This window comes from Drosophila suzukii, chromosome 2R (genome assembly GCF_043229965.1).
Source record: "Drosophila suzukii chromosome 2R, CBGP_Dsuzu_IsoJpt1.0, whole genome shotgun sequence".
NCBI classification, from domain to species: Eukaryota; Metazoa; Arthropoda; class Insecta; order Diptera; family Drosophilidae; genus Drosophila; species Drosophila suzukii.
The window spans coordinates 2,524,074-2,545,171 of record NC_092081.1 but is presented as its reverse complement, the minus strand read 5'-3'; the positions used below and the strand labels follow the sequence as shown (position 1 = coordinate 2,545,171).

At 45.0% G+C, this 21,098-nt stretch overlaps 1 protein-coding gene across 1 annotated transcript; it reads left to right on the top strand.

The window, feature by feature from the left end:
* The first annotated feature begins 10,221 nt into the window (after positions 1 to 10,221).
* Positions 10,222 to 20,648, top strand: Cpr50Cb (Cuticular protein 50Cb). Its single transcript, XM_017087574.4, has 5 exons — positions 10,222 to 10,371; positions 10,556 to 10,653; positions 18,903 to 19,019; positions 19,635 to 19,727; positions 20,265 to 20,648. Exons 2-5 carry the CDS (start codon positions 10,624 to 10,626, stop codon positions 20,550 to 20,552), a joined length of 528 nt encoding a protein of 175 aa, XP_016943063.1. The 5' UTR covers positions 10,222 to 10,371; positions 10,556 to 10,623; the 3' UTR covers positions 20,553 to 20,648.
* Positions 20,649 to 21,098: the final 450 nt, after the last annotated feature.

Below are 21,098 nucleotides of genomic sequence, written 5' to 3'. Positions count from 1 at the left end.
GCGCTTTTGTATCCGTGCTTCAGAGAAAACACGTAAACAAGTCAACGCAGGTTACGACTCAATCGCTCAGACCTCCGGATGAAGCCCAGTGAAAAACTGGAGCCAAGGGACTTTTTTCTAGCTGGCTAAATAAAAATTAACAAGGATAAATGATGCGAGCAGGCAGGCGATGTCAGGGAATGCTGGTAATTGTCTAGCTGCCAGAGTTGCCCTCCTCCATTATTTCACAGGGTTTTTCTGTGGGTGGGTGTAAATTGATTAAATGCAAAATTGGAATATGCAAATGCACCCACACACACTGGCAATGGGCGTGGCAAAGGGCGGGCAGCCTGGTCTGAGATGTGATTTATGTTAGGTGCAAAGTTTTCCACAACTTTTTCCTCCACTTGGCCTGCCTCGAATTCATTCTTCTCGCCTTTTTTTGGGTGCAATGAACGCAAGTGCAGAAGATGACGATGACAATGAGGATGCACAAGTTGGGGAAGGTGTGAACGCAGAAAAAATTCGCTTAATTTGTCTAAGGAAAAGCCAAGAGCATGAAAATTTCCATTAAGAAAAATGGTGGCAAGTGTGGCAAGTGACAGGGAAAGCTCGACTTTAGCCCGAAGATTGTTGCAGGAGCGCTGGAAAAACTTATCACAGTTGCTCGCTGGAATAATGAGAGCAATCAACAGGAAACTCCGGCAAAGAGATCAAATCAAATCAGAAGGAAGTGCCAAAGGAGATGGCCTTAATGAAAGCAATCAATGGAGCCGTTAGCAACTTTAAAATGATCATTACTCGGTAAGTTTTTAATGAGAATATCAGTTTTACCAGGAATTAATACATCAAGAAGAAAAAATATGTATCGCGGGTGCTACAGAAACCGTTCAGCGCTGAATACGCGAACAATTTGTATTGATGTTTTTAAAAACTTCCCCGTACATTCTTATTTTACCAATACCATTACTTATTTTTAATGTCACCTCCAAAATAAGCTCAAGTATTTTCTGTATAGCAGATATGATCGAGGGGAAATGCCAAGCAAATCGAACGACATTTGATGCGCCTTCACCGCGCATCTATCGGAAACTCCATTTATTCCATCAGAAGTCCAAGACATTTGGTCTATAAATAGCAAATGGTAAAAAACGCGCCTCCGCGCCGAAAAAAATGCAAATCATTCGTCTGGACTTAAACCAAAATAAAACAATGATCGCTGCGGCTTCGACCACTTCTCACACCAAATTCAGAGGGCCATGGCGGCAGCAACAGTTTCAAACACAGCAGCAACATCAAGTCGCCACAGCAACAACAGAAGCCGCCACAGCAACAAAAACATTAGGTCTAGGTGCAACAATAGTTGGGAAAACAATAACAATACCTGCCTTGGCGGCAGCAACACCAACACTAACAACGACAGCAGCAACACCAACAACGGCAGCAGCAACATCTATTGCTGGTGGCAATAAAATGCGGCAATTACATAGTTGGCTATTCTAATTCACTCATTTTTAGCTTGAAAAAGGTGCGCCTGGCCGGGGATTGGAATGTATTTTGGTTCTACAGCAACAGCAACACTATCAGCAACAACAACACTAACAGCAACAGCAGCAACAGTGTGCAACAACCATCAACAGGTGATTCGCCTGAATGTTGCACGAAATGGGCAAAACAAATTCGAGGAAAAATCATCTTAAATGCTTCTTCTGCTGCAGAATTTGAGTCTGTTCTTTTAAATGTTAATTTTTTCTTTTTCTTCTAGCTGCAACAATTCAATAAACTTTAAAATGTCAACAGCTGGGCGACAAAAAAGCGCAAATGGTTATCGAAGCCCACGAAATGTTTGACTAAGTTTTGCTTCCGCTTGGCTTAGGGCTCTCAAGTGTCCACTTGATGAATTAAGCGGGAAATTTGCAAAACTTTATTACTTTGGACGTTTTGAAAAATGATCGAAAGCTGAGGAAACCGAAACTGCAACTGCGGCAACAGCTGCCAAGGCAATGACAGCGAAACAAAAGTTGCCCAATTGATGTCAAGTTATTGTTGAACGAATCAAAAGGGAATTTTCAACACAACTTGTACTTGGCGCTATTATATAAAATTCGCCCCATCACATTGCTCTAATTACATTTTAAGTCGAAATCTTTTCGTAATCGCAGCTACCGCAAATGCACTTCATTTCGAGAGCGGCTCAAAGAAATTTCAATGTGGCCGGGAGTGTGGGAGAGGACGGGGAACAATCAGTTGGCCCCGATTGTCGGCGGGTATTATGTTGTTAAGACGGTTTTGACAGTCCGTTCGCCTCCACGTGAAGAAGTGCGTTCGGGCCTCACACACATGTCTGCAGCTCAAGGGTCACGGAAATCAAAAGCCAAAAGTAACAAAAAGATGTTCAATTGCTGATCATAGCGGTCCAATGGACCATGGCAACAGGTGTGAGCGGTGGTGGCAGAGGTACCCGTTTATTTGACGTTAGCTAGAGTAACCGGTGAACGGCTACACAAATGGTGATTGGTAAAAACAAGGGCAGTATGTACACAACTTATTCATTTATTAACATCCATCCAGTAATATCCCACATTTTCTAACAGATAGAAAGAGTTAAAAACTTTCTCAAAAGGCGTTCGAGAAGTTTTTATTTTTTTGGTAACAAAAAATATAGTAATGGATTGTTATCTGCAAAATAATTTATGTTTCGGATAAAAAAGTTTAAAGCATGGAGCATAATAAACAAGAAAGGAAACTAAGTTCTGCAAGCCGAAGATTCCATACCCTTGCAGGTCGTTCCCATGGGAGCATTGTATGTATAGAGCTTTCCGAATTTCAGAAAACTAAAAAATAATAACAGAAGTATTAGGATAATGTTTCGCTTTAATTTAGTACCGCTTATGTTTACCGAAAACGAAATATAAGGTACTTGGCATATAAGGTATTCTGGCATTAATTTTCATATCCTTCCTATGGCTGCTGTATGATGTTAGGTTAGGTTAGGTAGGAGTGGTTGGAGACTAAATATTAGTCCCCTCACTTAGGCCACAATGGGCCCCTTGTGATACCACATGATCTCTGAAAGATCCGTTTCCCTAGCTCATGGGTTTACTGCCTTCGCGAAGTATTCTGTTCTTCTTAAGAAACATAGTAGTTTTTGAATGCTTACGTCCTGGATGGCCGCAAGGTTCGGAAGTGTGTAGCTACCTAGGGTTTGAAAGCGCTTTAGGTTATGCGCTGGGCAGAAGCATAGGAGGTGTTCGATGCTCTCCTCTTCGTCTATCTCTTTGCAGCTGCGGCAGAAGTCGTGGTTACTTAGACCCAGCCTTGTCGCATGAGTCCCTATGAGACAGTGGCCCGTGAGGGCATTTAGGAGAGTGGAGATGTCCTCCCTACTACATTGTAGGAGAGTTTTTGTTCTTTTCGTGTTATAGTTTGGCCATGTGAGTCTAGAATTGTGGCATATTGAGATTGAGTTCCAACGGTTGTTGGAAAGAGTATACAATCTCTGCCTGAGTAGGAGCTTGCAGGTAGCCATGGGCATCCCTACCGTGTCCTTATCACGAAGGATATCGGCGGTTGTCCCCTGTCTTGCCAGCTCGTCTGCTATGCAGTTGCCCTCAATGTTGCGGTGCCCAGGCACCCAGATGAGGCTGATTCTCAGATGAGTGGCCATCTCGTTAAGAGATTTGCGGCATTCAGAGATTGTTTTTGAGCTCGTTGTGTAGGAGTCGAGGGCCCTGAGGGCAGCTTGACTATCCGAGAATATGAAGATATCACTGTCTTTATGTACAGACGTGTTCAGGTGGGTAGTGGCTTCCTGAATTGCCATCACTTCCGCTTGGAAAACACTACAGTGGTCTGGTAGGCGGAATGAGACTTTTATGTCTAGTTCGGGGGAGAAGACTCCCCCACCTGTTTGGGAGTTAAACTTGGAGCCGTCAGTGTATATGTTGACGGCGTTTACGAATTGATGTGGGAGGTTGTCCCAGTCTGAACGGGTGGGTATATGAATTTTGTATCTTCTTTCGAAGTTGACTATGGGTGGGACGTAGTCTGTATAACGTGGTAGGGGTGAATGTTTTGATAGGATAATGGAGTGACCCGTGGAGCCCGTTGTCCAAGCCGCTGCTTCACGGAGTCTCAGCGCTGTTGCAGATGCCCAGCTTTTGGCAAGTAGGTCCAGGGGTTGGAGATCGAGAATTGTGTTTAGTGCCTCGGTGGCGGTAGTGCGCAGCGCCCCACTGATGCAGAGCTCTGCGCTCCTTTGGATCTTGTGAAGGATCCGGAGGTTGCAGTTCTTATCTAGAGAAGGCCACCAAACGATGTTTCCGTAGAGGAGAATGGGCCTGACTATTGCAGTATATAGCCAGTGAACTATCATGGGGGAGAAACCCCACTTCCTCCCTATGGCTTTTTTACAAGCGAAGAGGGCTATGGCCGCTTTGCGTGTGCGATCTAGGATGTTATCAGTCCAGAGGAGCTTTTTGTCAAGAATGACACCTAGGTACTTTGCTTGGTTGCTAAGGGTTAGGCGCGTTTGGTGTAGTTTTGGGGGAACTAGAATTGGTACCTTGTACTTCCTTGTAAAGAGAACTAGTTCGGTCTTTTCCGGGTTAACTCCCAGTCCACAGCCAGCCGTCCACCTGGAAAGGGTGGATAGGGCTGTCTCCATTAGATTACAAAGGGTTTGCGGGAACTTGCCCTGCAGTAGGATAACCACGTCATCCGCGTAGGCTACCACTTTTGTGCCCGCCTCTTCTAGAAGTGATAGCAGTTTGTTGACCACCAAAACCCATAGAAGAGGTGAGAGTACGCCCCCTTGTGGGGTTCCTCTACTGACATTCCTGGTCGAGAGGGCCGATCCCATAGTGGAGTGCACTACCCTGCTGGTTAGCATGGTGTGTATGAGTCCCACTATGGGCCGCTCAATGCCCAGTTCAGTCAGAGCACCAGTGATCGCCGTTGGGGTGACGTTGTTGAAGGCGCCTTCTATGTCTAGAAACGCTGCAAGAGAGTATTCCTTATTGTGGAAGCCTCGTTCTATACTGTACACTAGAGAGTGGAGGGCGGTATCGGTTGATCTACCCTTACGGTACGCATGCTGTGCGTCAGAGAGTAGGCTATGGTCGATGGTTAGTCTGATATGGGTGTCAATTAGCCTTTCCAGGGTCTTCAACAAGAAGGAAGAGAGACTGATCGGGCGGAAGTCCTTTGGGTTAGTGTGGGAGGGCTTGCCGGCTTTCGGTATAAAGATTACCTTGACGTCCAGCCACCTTGTTGGAATATGGTTTAGAGCAAGGCAGCCGTGGAAGATGGCTGTCAGCCAGGGAAGGGACATATCTAATGTCCGTTGTAGCTGGGCCGGGAAGAACCCATCTGGGCCAGGTGATTTGAAGGGCTTAAAAGAGTTAACTGCCCACTGAATGCGGTCAGGGTTTGAAATGTTGGCAATACTCTGGTCGTCTAGATTCACCTCTATGTGGAGGTCCTCCACTACCTGGGTATTGTTAGGGAAGTGTGTGTCTAACAGTAGTTCAAGGGTTTCCTGACTGTTTTCCGTCCAGCCATCAGCATTGGTTTTAAGATAGCCAATGGTAGCTGGAGCTTTAGCTAGAATTCTTCTGAGTCTGGATGCCTCCGCAGTAGATTCTATGCTACTGCAGAAGTTAGCCCAGGCTCTTCGTTTTGATATTCTTATTTCCTTTTTGTATAGGCTTAGTTTTGAATGATATAGATTCCAGGAGGATTCGCTATTGTTGTATTTAGCTTTATTAAAGTAAGTTCTACACTCTCTTTTAAGGTTCGCTAGGGTTGGGTTCCACCATGGGGGTTTGTGCTTTGTTTTGACTGTTCTACTTGGGCAAGCCCTTTTTAAGGCCTCACCGCAGATATCAGTAAAAGTGTTAACTAGGCTATCTAATTCTTGACGGTTGCGTATGTGTGTCGGAGGAGCGGGTAGGTTCCTGTTGAGGAGATTTTTATAGTATCCCCAGTTGGTTAATCTTAGATTAGTTATGTTCTCGGCGGGAGGATGTTCAAGACTTATTGTAAATTCTATGTATCGGTGGTCCGAGAATGAGTGTTCGATCCCCACCTTCCACGCGTCTAGCTGGTTAAGTAAGGGATCAGATATTAGAGTAATGTCTAGTACTTCCCTCCTATTTCTAGTGATGAAAGTTGGGTCATTACCTTTGTTGCAGATGAATAGATTTGATTGAAGGAGATAGTCGTAGAGTAACTCACCCCTTTCGTTGGTGTTTGTACTTCCCCATTGTGTGTGGTGTGAGTTAGCGTCCCCACCCAGGATGAGTTCCTTAGATGAGTGAGTGCGTATGAGTTCTTGTGTAGTGGTGTTTGGTAGTGGCCCTTCGTGGTCGTGAGCCAGATAGAATGATGCTATGGTGTGATGGGTGTGTTCGTTTAGCTCCAGTCTGACCGTGGTAAGGTCGCCTTCGCTAAACTGTGGAATAAGAAATGTGTTAAAGTGTGTTTTTGTAAGAATGCAGGTTCTGGTTTTACCCTTGTCCTTGGTGTAAAATAGCTTGTATAGGGGGGTTGATAGGCCACAGATGTTGTTACCAACAATCCATGGCTCTTGAATGAGGACTACGTCTATGTTGCCTGTTGCCAGGCGGGTGAGGAGGGCAGCGGATGCTGCCTTGCTGTGGTGCAGATTAATTTGCAGAAACTGCACCATCTTTGGGACTGGGGTCGGGCTGGGTACCCTCCGCTTCCTCCGCTATGTCCTGGAGGACAGAGCGCCCTGGTCGGGTTGTGTCCTGGGTGCACAGCTGTTTCAGGCTCTCCGTCAGCTCCGAGTCGGTTGACACGTAGCCGGTGAGGGTGGCCTCCTCGTGATCTGGTTCGTCGTCGCTCGGGGGTTCGTACGACGCACAGGCAGCCAGGTTGTCTGCCGCTGTTTTATCGGTGTCGTAAATACGAAGCTGCACCTTGTCGAACCCGTAGTTTACTCTGTGCTGCTGGGCTGCGAGGGGTTCCAAGCAGGCCTGGTTTAGGAGGATAACCACGCTCATGGTGACTCGCTCGGTTTTCTCCACCTTGACCACCTTCCAACCGTCTGTTGGCAGTTTTGGGTTGAACCTGGTCAGCAGGCTGAGTATAGCCTCTGGTTCCGATGGTTCCGACGGCAGCCACACCCTCGCTCTCGGTCGAGACGGGATGTCCGCAGCCTCACAAACTGCCAGCTTGGCCCCGGGGTAGACCTCGCCGACTTTGTCAATTGCAGCCTTATAGAGTGCTGCCGATCTCTCGTCTTCGCAGGCGATCAACTTTACGTTGCCCTGGTACCACCCTGCATCTGTGCAATCGGGTGGCGGTCCTGGGTTCTCGTCCAGCACTTTCAAGGCCACTGTCGCAAGGGCCCGTCTAACCAGACCCCAATGGTTTCTTGGGATCCTTCCGCCTTCATCGCTCTGGTCGATGACTCCAATGATCTTCCGATCCTTTACCACCTCCGCAAAGGATCTCGACCATGTGCCGCGGTTGGTTACTTTGGCCTTCTTGCTCGCTGGTTGAGCTGACTCCATCGACCTCTCTCGCTTGTTGCTGGTAGTCATAGCGATGTCGAAATCTGGGATAACTGCCTTCGCCCAGGCTATGTCCTCTTGGATTTTCTGGTAATCCAATTTCGAGGTCTGATCCTCACGTATCGGATTGGTGGCCAGCCGTTTGAGGATCCTAGTAGCCTTCTTTCTTTCAAGAGGTCCTGCCTGGTTAGGTGGTACCCTCTTAAACTCCTTTGCCCTGGTACTCACCATGAGACCGGCTTTGGCGCTCCCCTCAGGTTGGAGTGGCTGGTTAGCCACACCTACGCTGGTGGGAGGCTTGGGCTTGTCATTATGGCGAGTTGGGCTTAGCCGGCTGCGTTGTTCGCTGGCCTTGGCAGGGGTCGACGTCGCGTGGACTGGGGTAGTCAGAGCCGTGATCTTGCTCTTACTTTCGTCGTTGGTTACGACTTCCGACTTTATAAGAGTGTCGGGCTCTCGTCTTGTGCAGTCTTTTTGTTTGTTAATTGTTAAGTTCTCCATGTTAAATCCCACGAGCTGCGGAGAAAGGACAGGTCCACCCGGGCAGAGATCCGCTGTACCCGGGTAAGGCTGACTTAGAACAGGCGGTCGCCACTTGCCTGAGCTCACCGTTTGAGACTGAGTTATTTGATGACTCGGGCTCCCAGCCAGATTGACTCTCGGCACGGTACGAGTGACACCTTAGTCCAGCCCGGGGTGAGATGAGTTGTGTGGGTGGGAAAGAGGTAGGTTCAAAGAGTGTGGGAAGGGGGTGTGTGTGAGCTATTTGTCGGAGGCGGCAGCACAAGCGCGACGTCGGTACTGCTACGGCGCAGATACCCGCTGACTGTCCGGGGCTACTTATTTGCGCTTCGTGTTGGGGGCTTGGCGGTGGCCGGGCCGTGTCCAACTTCCACGCTTATTCGTAGCTACCCTGGAGAACCAGGGCGCTCGCTATCCGCAACCTGCGACCCGTTCGGTAGCCTTCAGCTCGGCGCCCTCAGAGCCATCTCACTAGCTCTTTGGCACGAATCTGCTGTATGATAAAGTAGTCCGATTTTTATTCAATTTTTGTCGAAATTCTGAAATATTAAAAGAATAGAAGGTAATATGTCAAAAGACACCGAAGTTATATGTTTTACATTTTTTTTTAAAATATGTTTATGAGTATTCCTATGGCAGCTATAAAATATAGTTATATAGTTATACTACAAGCAATAAACATACAACATTTGGAAAGGTTTCATTCCGAAAGCTTTCAATTGAGAGACTAGTTTGCTAGAAAGGGACGGAGGGACATGGCTAGATCGACTTGTCTTGTGATGCTGATCAAGAATATATATATGGGGTCAGAAACGTCTCCTTCGCAGCATTGCAAGCTTCTGACAGAAATCATTATAAAATAATATAAATTTAAAAATAATAATGCACTGTTTTGTACAGATCTAAAATTTTTGGAACAAATATAAACTATTTTATTTAATAGTACTAATTAATCATGCCCTATCTGGCAATGCGACAACAAATACTTGTAACCCTTGTTTTATATACTTTGACTTTCCATTAAATGCATTGAAAATATTTCCAAAATAATTAAAACATCTTACGGTCCCAGGAACCAAGATTTGCCATCACTGGCTGTGAGACGAGCTCTTTGAAAGTGTAGCTATTTTCGGTCGGTGGCTTCCCACAAAAATTTCAATATCTAATTTTAATACCGCACGCACGCACACATCATCACCTCGCAAGTGGTCACTACAATGCGAAGAAACTCTGAAATCAGACATCGAAAATAGATTGCTTTAATTGTTATTTAATCTCGCCCCTCACGGAGCAGTGTGATACATTCAAGGTTAATTGGTTATGGGATTTGATGCCTGACGGAAGGAAGGAAGGAGGAAGTGGGCCCGGGTCCAAAGCCCTTGTCACGTCTGCGAGCCTTGTGCAATGGCCAACGGATAAGTTTTGGACTGCGACTCCTTGGCATGAGCCTCACGTCATAGATTGCATTTTGGCAGAGGTGCTGCGGGAAATTGGGACGCCACATGAACACGTTTGTGCAGCTTGTGCAATTTTCCCCAGGCAGCCGCGTCACGTACTTCTCACCAAACTTATTCTATGTTCTGCTGCTTTCCCGAAAGGCGAACAGCAACACAAAACCCAGGTCTTGGAAACACACAGAAAGGGCGACTGTATCTGCGCAAAACGAAACCTATCATCTGACATTCCCAGTGACATTTTCCTCCCGTCTCGATTTCAACTGCAGCGCCCGAGGGCCCAGACTTCATAAAAGCTAAATATCAAATTTGGCCGAGTACTTAATGGCCAGGTATTTAATGAAGTCATTCGGGGCGTTGCAGGCTCTCCAACTCGCTGTTATACATCCGCCCAGCGAGCAGGCTTCATCATCGGCTAACCCATTCATTTATCATCTGGTTGCCCACCATCGTAACGATCGTGCCTCGGCGATGATCTGCAGCGTTTTTCACCACCTCAGACTTGGCCCAAACGGAGAGCGAGCGCCGTTCTCTTCGGGCCATTCTGAGAGCCCGAAGCTCGAGAGGCAGATGATCTAGAAGTTAGGCGCTAGACTTGCCTCAATTGTTCAAACCGCTTTTTCGTTACTTTTAGGTGCAGTTGGCAACGCGAACGCCGCTGCCTCCGTCGCCGGCGCAGCCAGCGTCGCTGCCAGCGTCTCGAGCGTTTATTATAAAAAGCAAGCGCATCTCCATTGTCTAACCTAATTCAAAACGTTCGTGTACTTCGTGCGGTTGTCTGGGAGAATCGAACAGACCGATCCTAAACACTCCTCTGCAGAGGTCCACACTCGAGAAATCCTCCCTCGAACAAAAGCCATTCCCGCCCAGTGAAAGTAAGAGTCAAAGTTTTAAATAAAACCAGTGCCCAAGGACTGCCAATTAAACAATGTGCAATAATGTAGAACCCAGCCAACACTTGGTCAGATTGTTAAACTGCATTCATACATAAATAAATATAAAGCCGAGCTCTGTTCTTAATTCCCAACTCTAATACATTTAATTCGATTTCAACTTCAGCCAGCGGCGTTGTGGATACAATATTTTTTGCCATCGCCTGAACATAAAATCGAAACCCAACTTACAATATGATGTCCTTCAAGTCGTTCGTCTTGCTGGTAAGTATTCAACATAAATAAGACAAGGCCATCTATTTTTAAGGGGAAAGCTAAGCCTACATAAATCAGTTGGCCAAACAAATCATATGAGATTTGGCAGGCGAGTCTCTGGCTAACGCAAAACTATGTGCGGAGGCCAGAAGTTAAGCTCGTTATATGTCAAATTTGTTTATCGTTGGCACGGAAAACGGATCCTGGTCACTCAGTGTCCTTTTTCGGCAACAATGTCGTTTTTCTGATGCGGCTTTCGGGGAACTTTAAATGGGATTTGCCAGGGAAACTGAAGGGAACCACCCATCAACTGGTAGTTTCGAGTGCCAGGCAAACAATTTGGTTTTCCTTTTTTGAAACACTTGCCGTCAATGGCAACGAAAACGATTGCATAACTTGGCACACGGCTGCCACAGAGACTCTCATCATCATCACCATAATCCCAAGCCCAATCCAAGTCCACACACAAAGTCAAGTCTCTGAGGGGCAGAGAAACCCCGTCGAATCGAACAAATTGCAAATAATCAAAGACACTTAGGTGCTCCACTCCGCTCCGGTTAATATATGTACTCCTCTGAGGGGATGCGAATTCGATATTTGGCAACATCTGTGCGTGCCGAGTGCCACGTAAAATACGCCCCAAATCCAGGCAATATTCTATGATTGTTCCCAACTAAACACTTGACAAGGGGGGCTAAAAGGTTGGCGGGCGGGGTACACATATTGGTAATATTTTTCCCTTTCCCAGTTAGGCATCGTTTGAGTGAGTCCCCATCTGAACGAAATTGCAAACCTTTTTTCTAGCTTGAAGTTTTTCGGTTAAACGTTTCAATGCTCGCGCTAAATCTTTTAGAACTCTGCGAATATCGCACAACTGTGTATGTGAATACATTTCCAAGAGTAATAACAAATCTAACCCGCAATCAACAGCACACCTACAAAGTCCAAAATACTTTCACTTGTCCGCCTTTGTTAAAGCATTTTGAAGCGCGTTTTGGGACGACGCCCTTAAGCAGGCAACAAAACGAAAACCAGGGTTTCCTGGTCTGTTTGTTGTAACTGGGGCGTGTTAAACTGTTGGTGCGACACTCGGATGCATTGCAGGCCCAGACACAAGACCACAGTGTCTGGAATCCATCCAAAGTCCCTTGTGCCGCGTTACGAGGGCACAGGGGAAAAAGTACAGTGGGCAAAATAGTACTTGACTGTATCTGAGGAGCATAAGACTTCAAAGCTGATATTAAAAGTATGCAGTGCAGGTAAATGAGCAATGCTAAAATAGAAGTGATTGTTTTGGGTGGCGACTCGCTATTCATATCCATTTGTGGCTGCTTTCTCCCAGTGTACTTCCCCAGCCCTGGGCGTCTGGTCTGCCAAGCAGATAACTGCCAAAAGGTAGAGCAGACGGTAGAAAGAAATAGAGTTTGAGAGCAGAGAGTAGAACTCCAGCCAGACGCGTGTAATTTGCCGCTTGTAACTTTTTGACTTTTCACCAGCGATTCCGTTCCCCAAAGCCTTTTTTGCCATTTTGTTTTGGCCTGGCCCAGGCCAAAAACAGCAGACGAGGATCCGGAAGGGAAATAAAATAAAAACCGGGAGCCAGCTCCCGCCCACCAAAAGCAGACACTCGATAGACAAATGGCCGCTGGCCAGTCAAGTGCACGGGCTTTTGAGAACATCATGGCGAGCATGTTTTACATGTTAATTTCAGCAGTCCCCGCCGGCCGGAAGACCCTCTACATACACCCACACCGTCACCCAGGGACTCCAACTGCTGCTGCATATTAATGCCCATGATCCCAGCTGCTCATTTTCGCACGCGAAAACTGCAGAGTGGCAACTAAGAATCCGAAAAACGATTGGCGGCGATAGGAGCCATCGACTGCCATTCAGGCACGCTTTTGAATTTCAAATGACAAGCCTAAAATATTCACAGTTTGATATTTGAGTACGTTGCTGATGAGCTGGCAGGCCGAAAGTCGGAGCTGCATTCCGCAAATGCTGAATTGTTGTAATTTGGCCACGGCGAATCGGGAATTGCGAACGAGGCGGGTCAATGCTGCCTCCGGCTCTGATTAGAGCCGCCTGATTATGGCCAATATCTCGCATGTCTGGCCAAAACCCTTTCATTGGCTCTTTGCGTCGCTTCGCTCGGCTGCTGACGACTGGAGTGTAAGCAATTGCCCAATGACTGATGGATAGGCAAAGGGTAGATCGGCAGGATACTTACCTTTTCTCACTGCCCTGGTGAAACCTGAAAATAAGTCGTTATATCATTTTGAATGATTTATAGGTGGGCAACATCCAACCAAGAGGGTACTACACATCTGATCGAAAGATATTTCTGCACAAAAACAAAGAAGTTACTCAGATATCATAAATATTTTCTTATATTACCTATGAAAAGCGTATCCCCCCTTCGTTATTTAAGTTCAACTCCCCTCTTGCATTACAAATTCAATTTTAATTGAAATAATTTGGCAGATTTGCGAGATTTCGCTTGATGCCGCTTGGCATTGCCTCAAAGCCGATCTGTGCCTTGGTAATTGAGCCCGGGGGTCGTGGACGGGGGCTCAGACCCATTCTTCTGCCTTGGATGTATGCAATTCTGCGGCTTCACCGATATTTGCTGCATCTTTGTGCGGTTTTTATTGTCTTTGGCAATGGCTTGAGTGCCGGGGGAAAAATACAGCCGAAGAAAACCCAAATAGCAAAAAATTAATGACGCTTGAGCAAGCGGCAAGTGCAGCAGCCCGATAGCCAGATACATTCAAGGGAGGGCTTGCAGGGAAATGGTAACCAGCCAACCATCTGCGCCTTTGTGTGTATGTGTGGTAATCTAATTAAATCGAAATTTCAGCTGATTACAAAAGCCCAGCCTCCGCCTCCGCCTCCAAATCCGCTAATTGCCCAACCAAAGCCAAAGAGTCCAACGCGGCGTATGCGCAATGTGGTTAAGAGGCGATTCTCTCCGGCTCCCTTCGGCGAGGAATTTTTAATTGCACTCCCTGGCTGCAAGTGTTATTCGGTCGGCGTTTTTGCGGGTCCACAACAGCTGGCAATTGGAAAATTGGTTCACTGGGGTTTTAGCCGAAATTTTAACATTTAAATGGCTGAGAAGTAATTTCCACTCAAATATAAAATAACTCTGCACACTCTTCTGAACCAGAAACCATTTCGGTTGTTGCGGCTGTTTCAGACCAATTGTCGAAAATGAAATTCCCACTTCTATTAAGAAGAGAGTTCATTAAAGAAAAAACTTAACTTAACTTAACTTAACTCCTAGCAAAAATAACAAAAACATGAAGACAGATATAAATTAAACAAATATGTTACAAAATATGCTAGGTTTAATTATATGAATTTGTTTTTATATTTTACATTCAAGAAGGTCTTTATAAATATATCTCAAATAATGCCCCTTTAGCTGTTAATCAGTTTTTATGAGACGATCTCCTCTAAAAAGCTCCCACATAGTTTTTATAACATTTTAAGTAATTGTGGATGTAGCTCTACAGCTTGCAAATTCATACTTGGCCATAAACAACTACTTGAAGTATTCGATCGTAACATATAATTTATACGATTTTTTTCTCGCCCGTTTTAGGCTGTTTGAAAGGTTAATATCTTTATGCTCCAGCTGGCGGCTTGGCCGTGTTGATGTGGGTGTGTTATTGAACTCGGGTTAAGTAGGGTTAATGTGTGTGTATGAGGGGGATCTACTAAGTTACGATCTGCCAATGGGTAGGGGACCTGGGACCAAAGAAATTGACTGATCAAAGACGAATCCCCAAGGAGCGCAAGTCGTGAGACAAACTGGCTGACCTCTGATCTTTGGCATTGTCCTTGTGGCCGCCGGGCACGTGACTCTTTGGCAAACAGCTGGGAACATTGGGCCAATTGCACAAGGAGAGGGAAAGATCTTATTGAAATCGACTGGCAAGTTGCAACAAAAGACTCAAGCGGCGAACTGCAATAAAAGTCAGTTCCCATTGCAAGCTCTCTTCTCCCGCTGCCTGCCATTCACTTGGCCCATTAACTTTTATTTCGCCAAATTTGCATTTCAATGCCCCAAACTGGGGGAGAGCAGCGCAAAAAGAGGCTAAGACCCGCACAGCAACATGCAACATGCAACAGAGCACCGGAGCGATGCAGATGGAGATGGCGATGAAAAGGTCAACCAAATGTTTGTTGTTCTACTGAACGAGTCGCGACGCGGAGTCGTGTCGTGTGTCGCAAGTGCATGTTAATCTAACATCTATGTAGGGGACTTTTTTCGGTTGTTACTCTGGTAATTGCTGGGAAGCAGCTGCGGCGAGCTACGGGAAAAATGTGCAAAATTCCATAAATTAAGACAACATGGCATCCATAAGTAGGAAGCCCGGCCGAACCTCATCGACCAAGTGTGGGCGTTGCAGAATGCTGCTGGTGTCTAAGGTGCCGCCGCTCCAAAATGACGCAACTGTTGTAAGATCCATGGCTTCCATTCCCGATGATGACGTCTTAATCACAGGCCCAGAAACTAAGCAAACAAAATGCCATGGTCCGATTCGAACAACTGAGATATCAAACGCTTATAAGCGCTTAAACTCTTCCCAGACAGGGGCCAATTAAGTTAATTAAAATAAATGCAACGGCAGCATCTCCGTCCGTCCAGATATTTGTGAAGACATCTCGGCGTAAACATTTTTATTGCCCGCCATAAACTTCTTAGCCTGGCAATCTGATGCGGCGATCCGATGCGATCGGCTTAAACATATTAAATGCTAACCGCCCATAAATCAACTTAGCTCCAGACAGTCGAGTTTGCCATTTAAGCCGCATTAAAAAGGCAATTGTCATAAATAAATACATCTGAGCGGATCGCTGTAATTCGGCATCCGACTCCGTAACTGGGTCGTGATCTAATGTGAGCGGGGAGTCCGACAAATGTGAAGATTTGCACAGCCATTACTTATTTATGGTATGCAAAAATCAGCCAGAGGCGGGATGACCTATAAGCTCTATAGGAAAACACATCTACATCTTCCTCAAGTTTTAATTTACTCGGCGAATCTGTTGTACATGCCGCTAACCTGCAGTTAATGTGAACAATATTTGTTTATGTTCTGGGTGGCCCTCAACTTGAGTGACCAGTGGGCGGACCCAACATTCTGTCTAGAACTGAAGAACACGCTCATACTCCAACATAGTTGAACATATTATTACTTTTGACGGACTTCCGCACATACTTCTATACCCAGTGATTAATTATGGAAGTGCTCGGGCAAAACTTGTTGATTTAATAAAACAAATTCAATTATTCGCAAAGAGCTCGTTCGTGTAATTAACAACTCAGCCCGGCCAACGGCAGCAGCCATGTAGCATAATAGCTGTTTAACAGTAAGCCGGACAAAGCACACAATTGTTAATTTATTGGATTGCGCACGATTAATGATGCTTCAATGCGAGCCGGCTCGTGCCTTTTGGAGTGGGGAAGCCTGCGTGCGATGAGCACCAAAGTGCGGGCACTTGGCTAAAGCAATCTTGGTCATAGACTGCTGTTTTGGTAGCACCACTGGGGCAAGATCAATGCCTGTTGCTCCACCGAGTCAAGGTGCTGCTGGGCACCAACCATGGCGAATGGGAAGCCCGCAGGCCGTGGCAACCCAAGGAAAACCTTCGATATAATTAACATTTCCCAACAATGAGAACAGAATTTGAACCATATAAAAGATGCGGTTGCTATAGAAACTACTACATACTATGAAGGGTAAGCGAAGGCACTTTAACCGCCACCAGAAATTATGTTGCAGAGCTTATAATTTAAATAACTAAAAAACTAAATCCAAGGTTCTTGTGTTTTTGTTCCCGACTCTGCCAAAGTAAAAGGGCATGTTTCAGTCGTCGAAAAACAAAAGGTTATTTCCTTGTTATGAACCATGTTCCAATGTAGAAAAACATTGTGTTCTTTTATTTTTAGCCATATTATGGTCTTTCTTTGTGATCTAATGAATGCATGCCACTTAAATAAGTGATATATTTAAGCTCCGAGGATTTCAAACCATTTAGGTTTTTAAATCCAATACTTTGAGATTAGGCCGATTACTTTATATAGTTAAGCCCAATGTGGCCATCTTAAATATCCAGCAGATTTGTTTCAGCCAAACTGTTGCCTCGACTACTCTTCTGCGAACTTTGCCTGAATCTCTTGTTGCAACTTGGCATACTGCACTTTTTGGCAACTCCGTCTCCTCTTGGCCATTAAATTTCGGCTGTCGTCAAGCTGCCGCAATTTATTTTGCGGTTCCTTTGCCTTATTTAATTAACACGAAAATTATTTGCCGTTATTTTATTGAAGTCAACTAAACTCCTCTTCGTTTTGTGTAGAGATAATTACATTTGTTTTACATGGAAAATTGCAGTTGACATGCTTATTGGCCAGGTTTTTTGTGTCTGTTTCCGTTTCGCGCTTTGTACTTGACGATCTTGAAGGTTAGGACCACCCAGCACGGTAATTGCGGAAACTTTGGTGGAGCTAATTAATTTAAGTTTAAGCTCATTTGATGGGGGAGCAAAATGGATTAAACGCCGGCGGTAATTGCCTGATATACAGCATTAAACATAAGGTAAATGTAGTGTATAGGAGGGGGTTAAATCAAAAATTAGATTTATGAACGTTTTCGTATTTTAACCAGAGACTAGCAAGGTAAAAGTTAATACAAATTTAATAATGAAAAGCAGGAGAAAAACTTTATATCCGAAGCGCGAGAAAAATTATGTTTTTTTATATAAACGTAAACATAAACGTATAAGCAATAAGTAGTAACTGGAAGTGAAACGGAAATTGGAAAATTGTAGTAATTTATACAGCATAAAGTAAAAGTAATACATAAAGTAATAAAAATGTTATATTTGGTTAAATGAGTAATGATTGTGGAGGAACAATTGAATAAATAGGCGTTAAACGACAAGGTGAACTGGAATCACTTTAACTATAATATTAATACATAAAAATTCTGAAAAGAGGTACGAGAACAAATAATAAAACGTATTTGTATTTTCGCGAAAACAGATTCTCCAGCAAGATTATAGATTCCAGTGAGTTTATCCATGGGAAAGCCTCGTGCGAAGCGGAATCCCGCTTTCCTTGACCAAATAGTCTCCCATGTGGCTGAAGTTACACGTTCGGCCAACACGTCGTATGTGCAATTAAGCAATATGCACACACACCTAATCAGCAAACAATGTGAAGCAGTTCCCACCTGGGATGCTAATGATAATAATGATCAATGCCCCAGCAAAGCCGCACATAATATATATTCTGTGAGTAATTTAGTGCCTGAGCAGCGCTTCCGCAATCCGTTGCAGCATGTAAATTGAAAAGTTGGCAGAAAAACCAGACATTAGATGACAGGCAGAAGCCCGCGGCTTGGCCCGGCCAAGTGGTTATGGCAACTAGTTGACCGGCGGCTGTCAGCTGCCTGATGGATGGCTGCAATCTGCAATGTGGCTGCGTTGACGAGCTGCCGTCACCAGCAACCACCAGCCACCAGCCACCATGTGCATGTGTCAATTAGCCGTGTTTAAAGAGCGGAATCGGCGGCAGATCGCCACTAACCTCCGCCATTTGATGCCCTTTTGCGGGCGATGAGCAAACGCCTTTCGGGCACGTTCTAAATAAATTGCCGCCGCTTCGGCTTTGGCTCCGTTCCGGCTCCGGCTTGGATAGAGATGCACCTGCTCTGAGGCTGAATGTCAAACGCGATCTTATCGCCGCTTCTACATCCATTTGCAACCGTTCACTTTTCAGTTCGCCCTCTTAACTTAACCTTTAAGTCACTGATATAATGTCGCACAAGGTGTCCGGCTTTTTGCACAGCGAAAAAAAAAAAATACAAGAGTTTACGTTGAAATATATTGATGTATAAGTAATTTTAGGGATCACCCTTAGGGAATCACAACATTACGCAAAATAATATATTCTTCAGGAACAATACATTTAGGAATCTTACAAGGTGAACATTATAAGGCACTATTGGACTTTACAAATTATGTGATACAATTACCGTGGATATTAAGAAGCCCTTACTTTATATAATTCTTTTTTATTTTCAAATTTAAAGAATTAAAAATATTTCATAATAATAACTTTGTTGATCTCCATAGGTAGTCGTTGGTGGAAAGGCCAATTTTAGAAGGTCAATTTTAAAGTTAGCTTTATCCAAGTGCAGTATATCCTTCTTAACAAACTTAATTTTGTTCAATGTTTATTGCAGAGCTTATCCCTCGCTGCCATCAGTGCCTATGCCTACGCCCAAATCGCCCCTGGCTCCAACGCATACCTCCCGCCCACCAAGAACGGCTACGACTACTCGGAACCCAAGACCCCATTCGTGAGTACCGCTCCAATCCGAATTATCTGGCCATGTGGCTGTGGGGCTATCTGGCCATGTGGCCATGTGGCCTGGCCAACCGCCTCAAATTGAATCCCAGTCAACGGACTAATTACGGCCATCATTCTGGGAGCAGTTGCAGGCACAGGCGGGCGGCCAACTTCAGTCTGCAGCCGAGATTTGTCGCCGCATTTATCACCCAGAGTGCTGTGGCTCAACTCAATAAATGCTGCACGTCATGCTGCTGAATGTCGGCCGAAAATGATGGCACCATTTCGAATCGGTGAAGGGCTTTGGCTTTGGCAGTTGAAAATGACTGGAAGTTAACCTTTTGAGATCCGTTAACTGAGCGGCAGATCGTTGCGAAAATAGCAGGTGAACTTCCATGGCTCGAAGTTCGCCCAATCAAGTTTCCTTAGCTAAAGCTTTAGAGTTATAAACTATAACTTGTAATTTAGTCCGACAGTCATGTTCAAAGGCGACGAGTAAGGCACTAGACATTATTCTCTAGTAATGTTTAATGTTTTGAGCTACTGCAGCTTGGCCCCATTTTTTTATGCTTCCTCGAAACATTTTTATAGTTTTCCATTTGCTAAAGTGTCTGTAAATCCGCAGAAGCCCAGCCAACCTGGCAGACCAGCAGCGCCCGGACCTCGGCCACCATCTCCACCCGGCACTCCCCGCAACATTCCTGGCCAACCAGCCGATGTGAGTATATCATAATTATCATCTGCCAAAATCGTCAGACATTAAAAAAATCAAAGCTCGCTTGGTAATGCCCCATTGGAATGGATTTTTCAAAGATCAATTTTTATTTCAATGGAACGATCAAAGTTCGCGCATAGTTATCAGTATCAAGTGTCAGATCAAAGATCAGTTTGGAATGTCAAAAAAACAAATAAAGTTACAATGATTTCAGAAACCTTAACTATCTACGTTTCAAGCTTTTTAAATAGATTGTGCTTGTAAATATATAATCGAAAATAAATTACAAAGCCATGAGAAGAATTCAACAGCAATTCAAGTAATGATAATGTTATTTGACTTAAAAACACTTTTACTGTCTCATTAAATAATATAAGAATCGGTTAATAAAAATGTCGAAGTAATTTATGATGTTTTTTTCCATTTATTGATTAGTAAATGATACTTTAAATATTTTTTTACAAATATAATGATGGCGATTCTGAAGTATAGTTATCTTACACATTAATATTTATATATCTTAATCTTCATTGATCTTAGGACCATGTCCACGTGCCCGGTATGCCGTATGACTTCGAGTACGCCGTTCAGGATCCGGAGACCGCCAACGACTATGCGCACAAGGCGTCCAGCGACGGCGACGTGGTGACCGGCGAGTACCGCGTCCAGATGCCCGACGGACGGACCCAGATCGTCCGCTACACCGCCGACTGGAAGACGGGCTACCACGCGGACGTGACCTACGAGGGCGAGGCCACGTTCCCGCAGGGTCCCCAGCCGGGAGCACGTGGTGGCGGCGGCGGTGGTGCCGGTGGGTACAAGTACTAGGCGTGGGTGCTGCTTTGACTGGGTCAGCTGGGGTCACATATCTTGCGAAACGTGTAAGCCTTACGATATACCAATAAAAAGTATTGATAAACTAAAGCGACCGCTGGCGTTTGAATTTTGAACTGCGGCTTTTCCTGAAAGCATTACGATATTCAGGATTGCTAAAGCTCTGGCTTTCCTCCTTTCTGCATCGAAAGGAATCGAACCTTTCAAAGCTGGACGAAGAATTTTTTATTTTTACCCTCGAAAAAGCACTATTTTGGTTCGAACAGCTATCATTCCGTTGTAATCAATATTTTGAAAATTCCCTTGTTTGCAGATATTTATTTTCATTCTTTTATTGCTTTATCAGTGTACGTACTAGAGATTTAGAAAGGTTAAATTCCCTTTATTGATAAAACCTCTTTAAGCTTCTTCCGAGTTCTGAGTTCCTTCGCAAACCGCCCCCTGTTGACCGTTTAAGCAACTGAATTTGAATGCGACCTATGGCCAACGATATTTGGACTGCTCCCGCGCAAAGTTTCCCCATCGAAAAGCTCATTCTCC

Coding starts and splice junctions, on each gene's coding strand:
- Cpr50Cb (XM_017087574.4), top strand. CDS start 10,624: ATGATGTCCTTCAAGTCGTTCGTCTTGCTG. Junction 10,654..18,902: donor TCAAGTCGTTCGTCTTGCTG/GTAAGTATTCAA, acceptor TGTTTATTGCAG/AGCTTATCCCTCGCTGCCAT. Junction 19,728..20,264: donor TTCCTGGCCAACCAGCCGAT/GTGAGTATATCA, acceptor CATTGATCTTAG/GACCATGTCCACGTGCCCGG.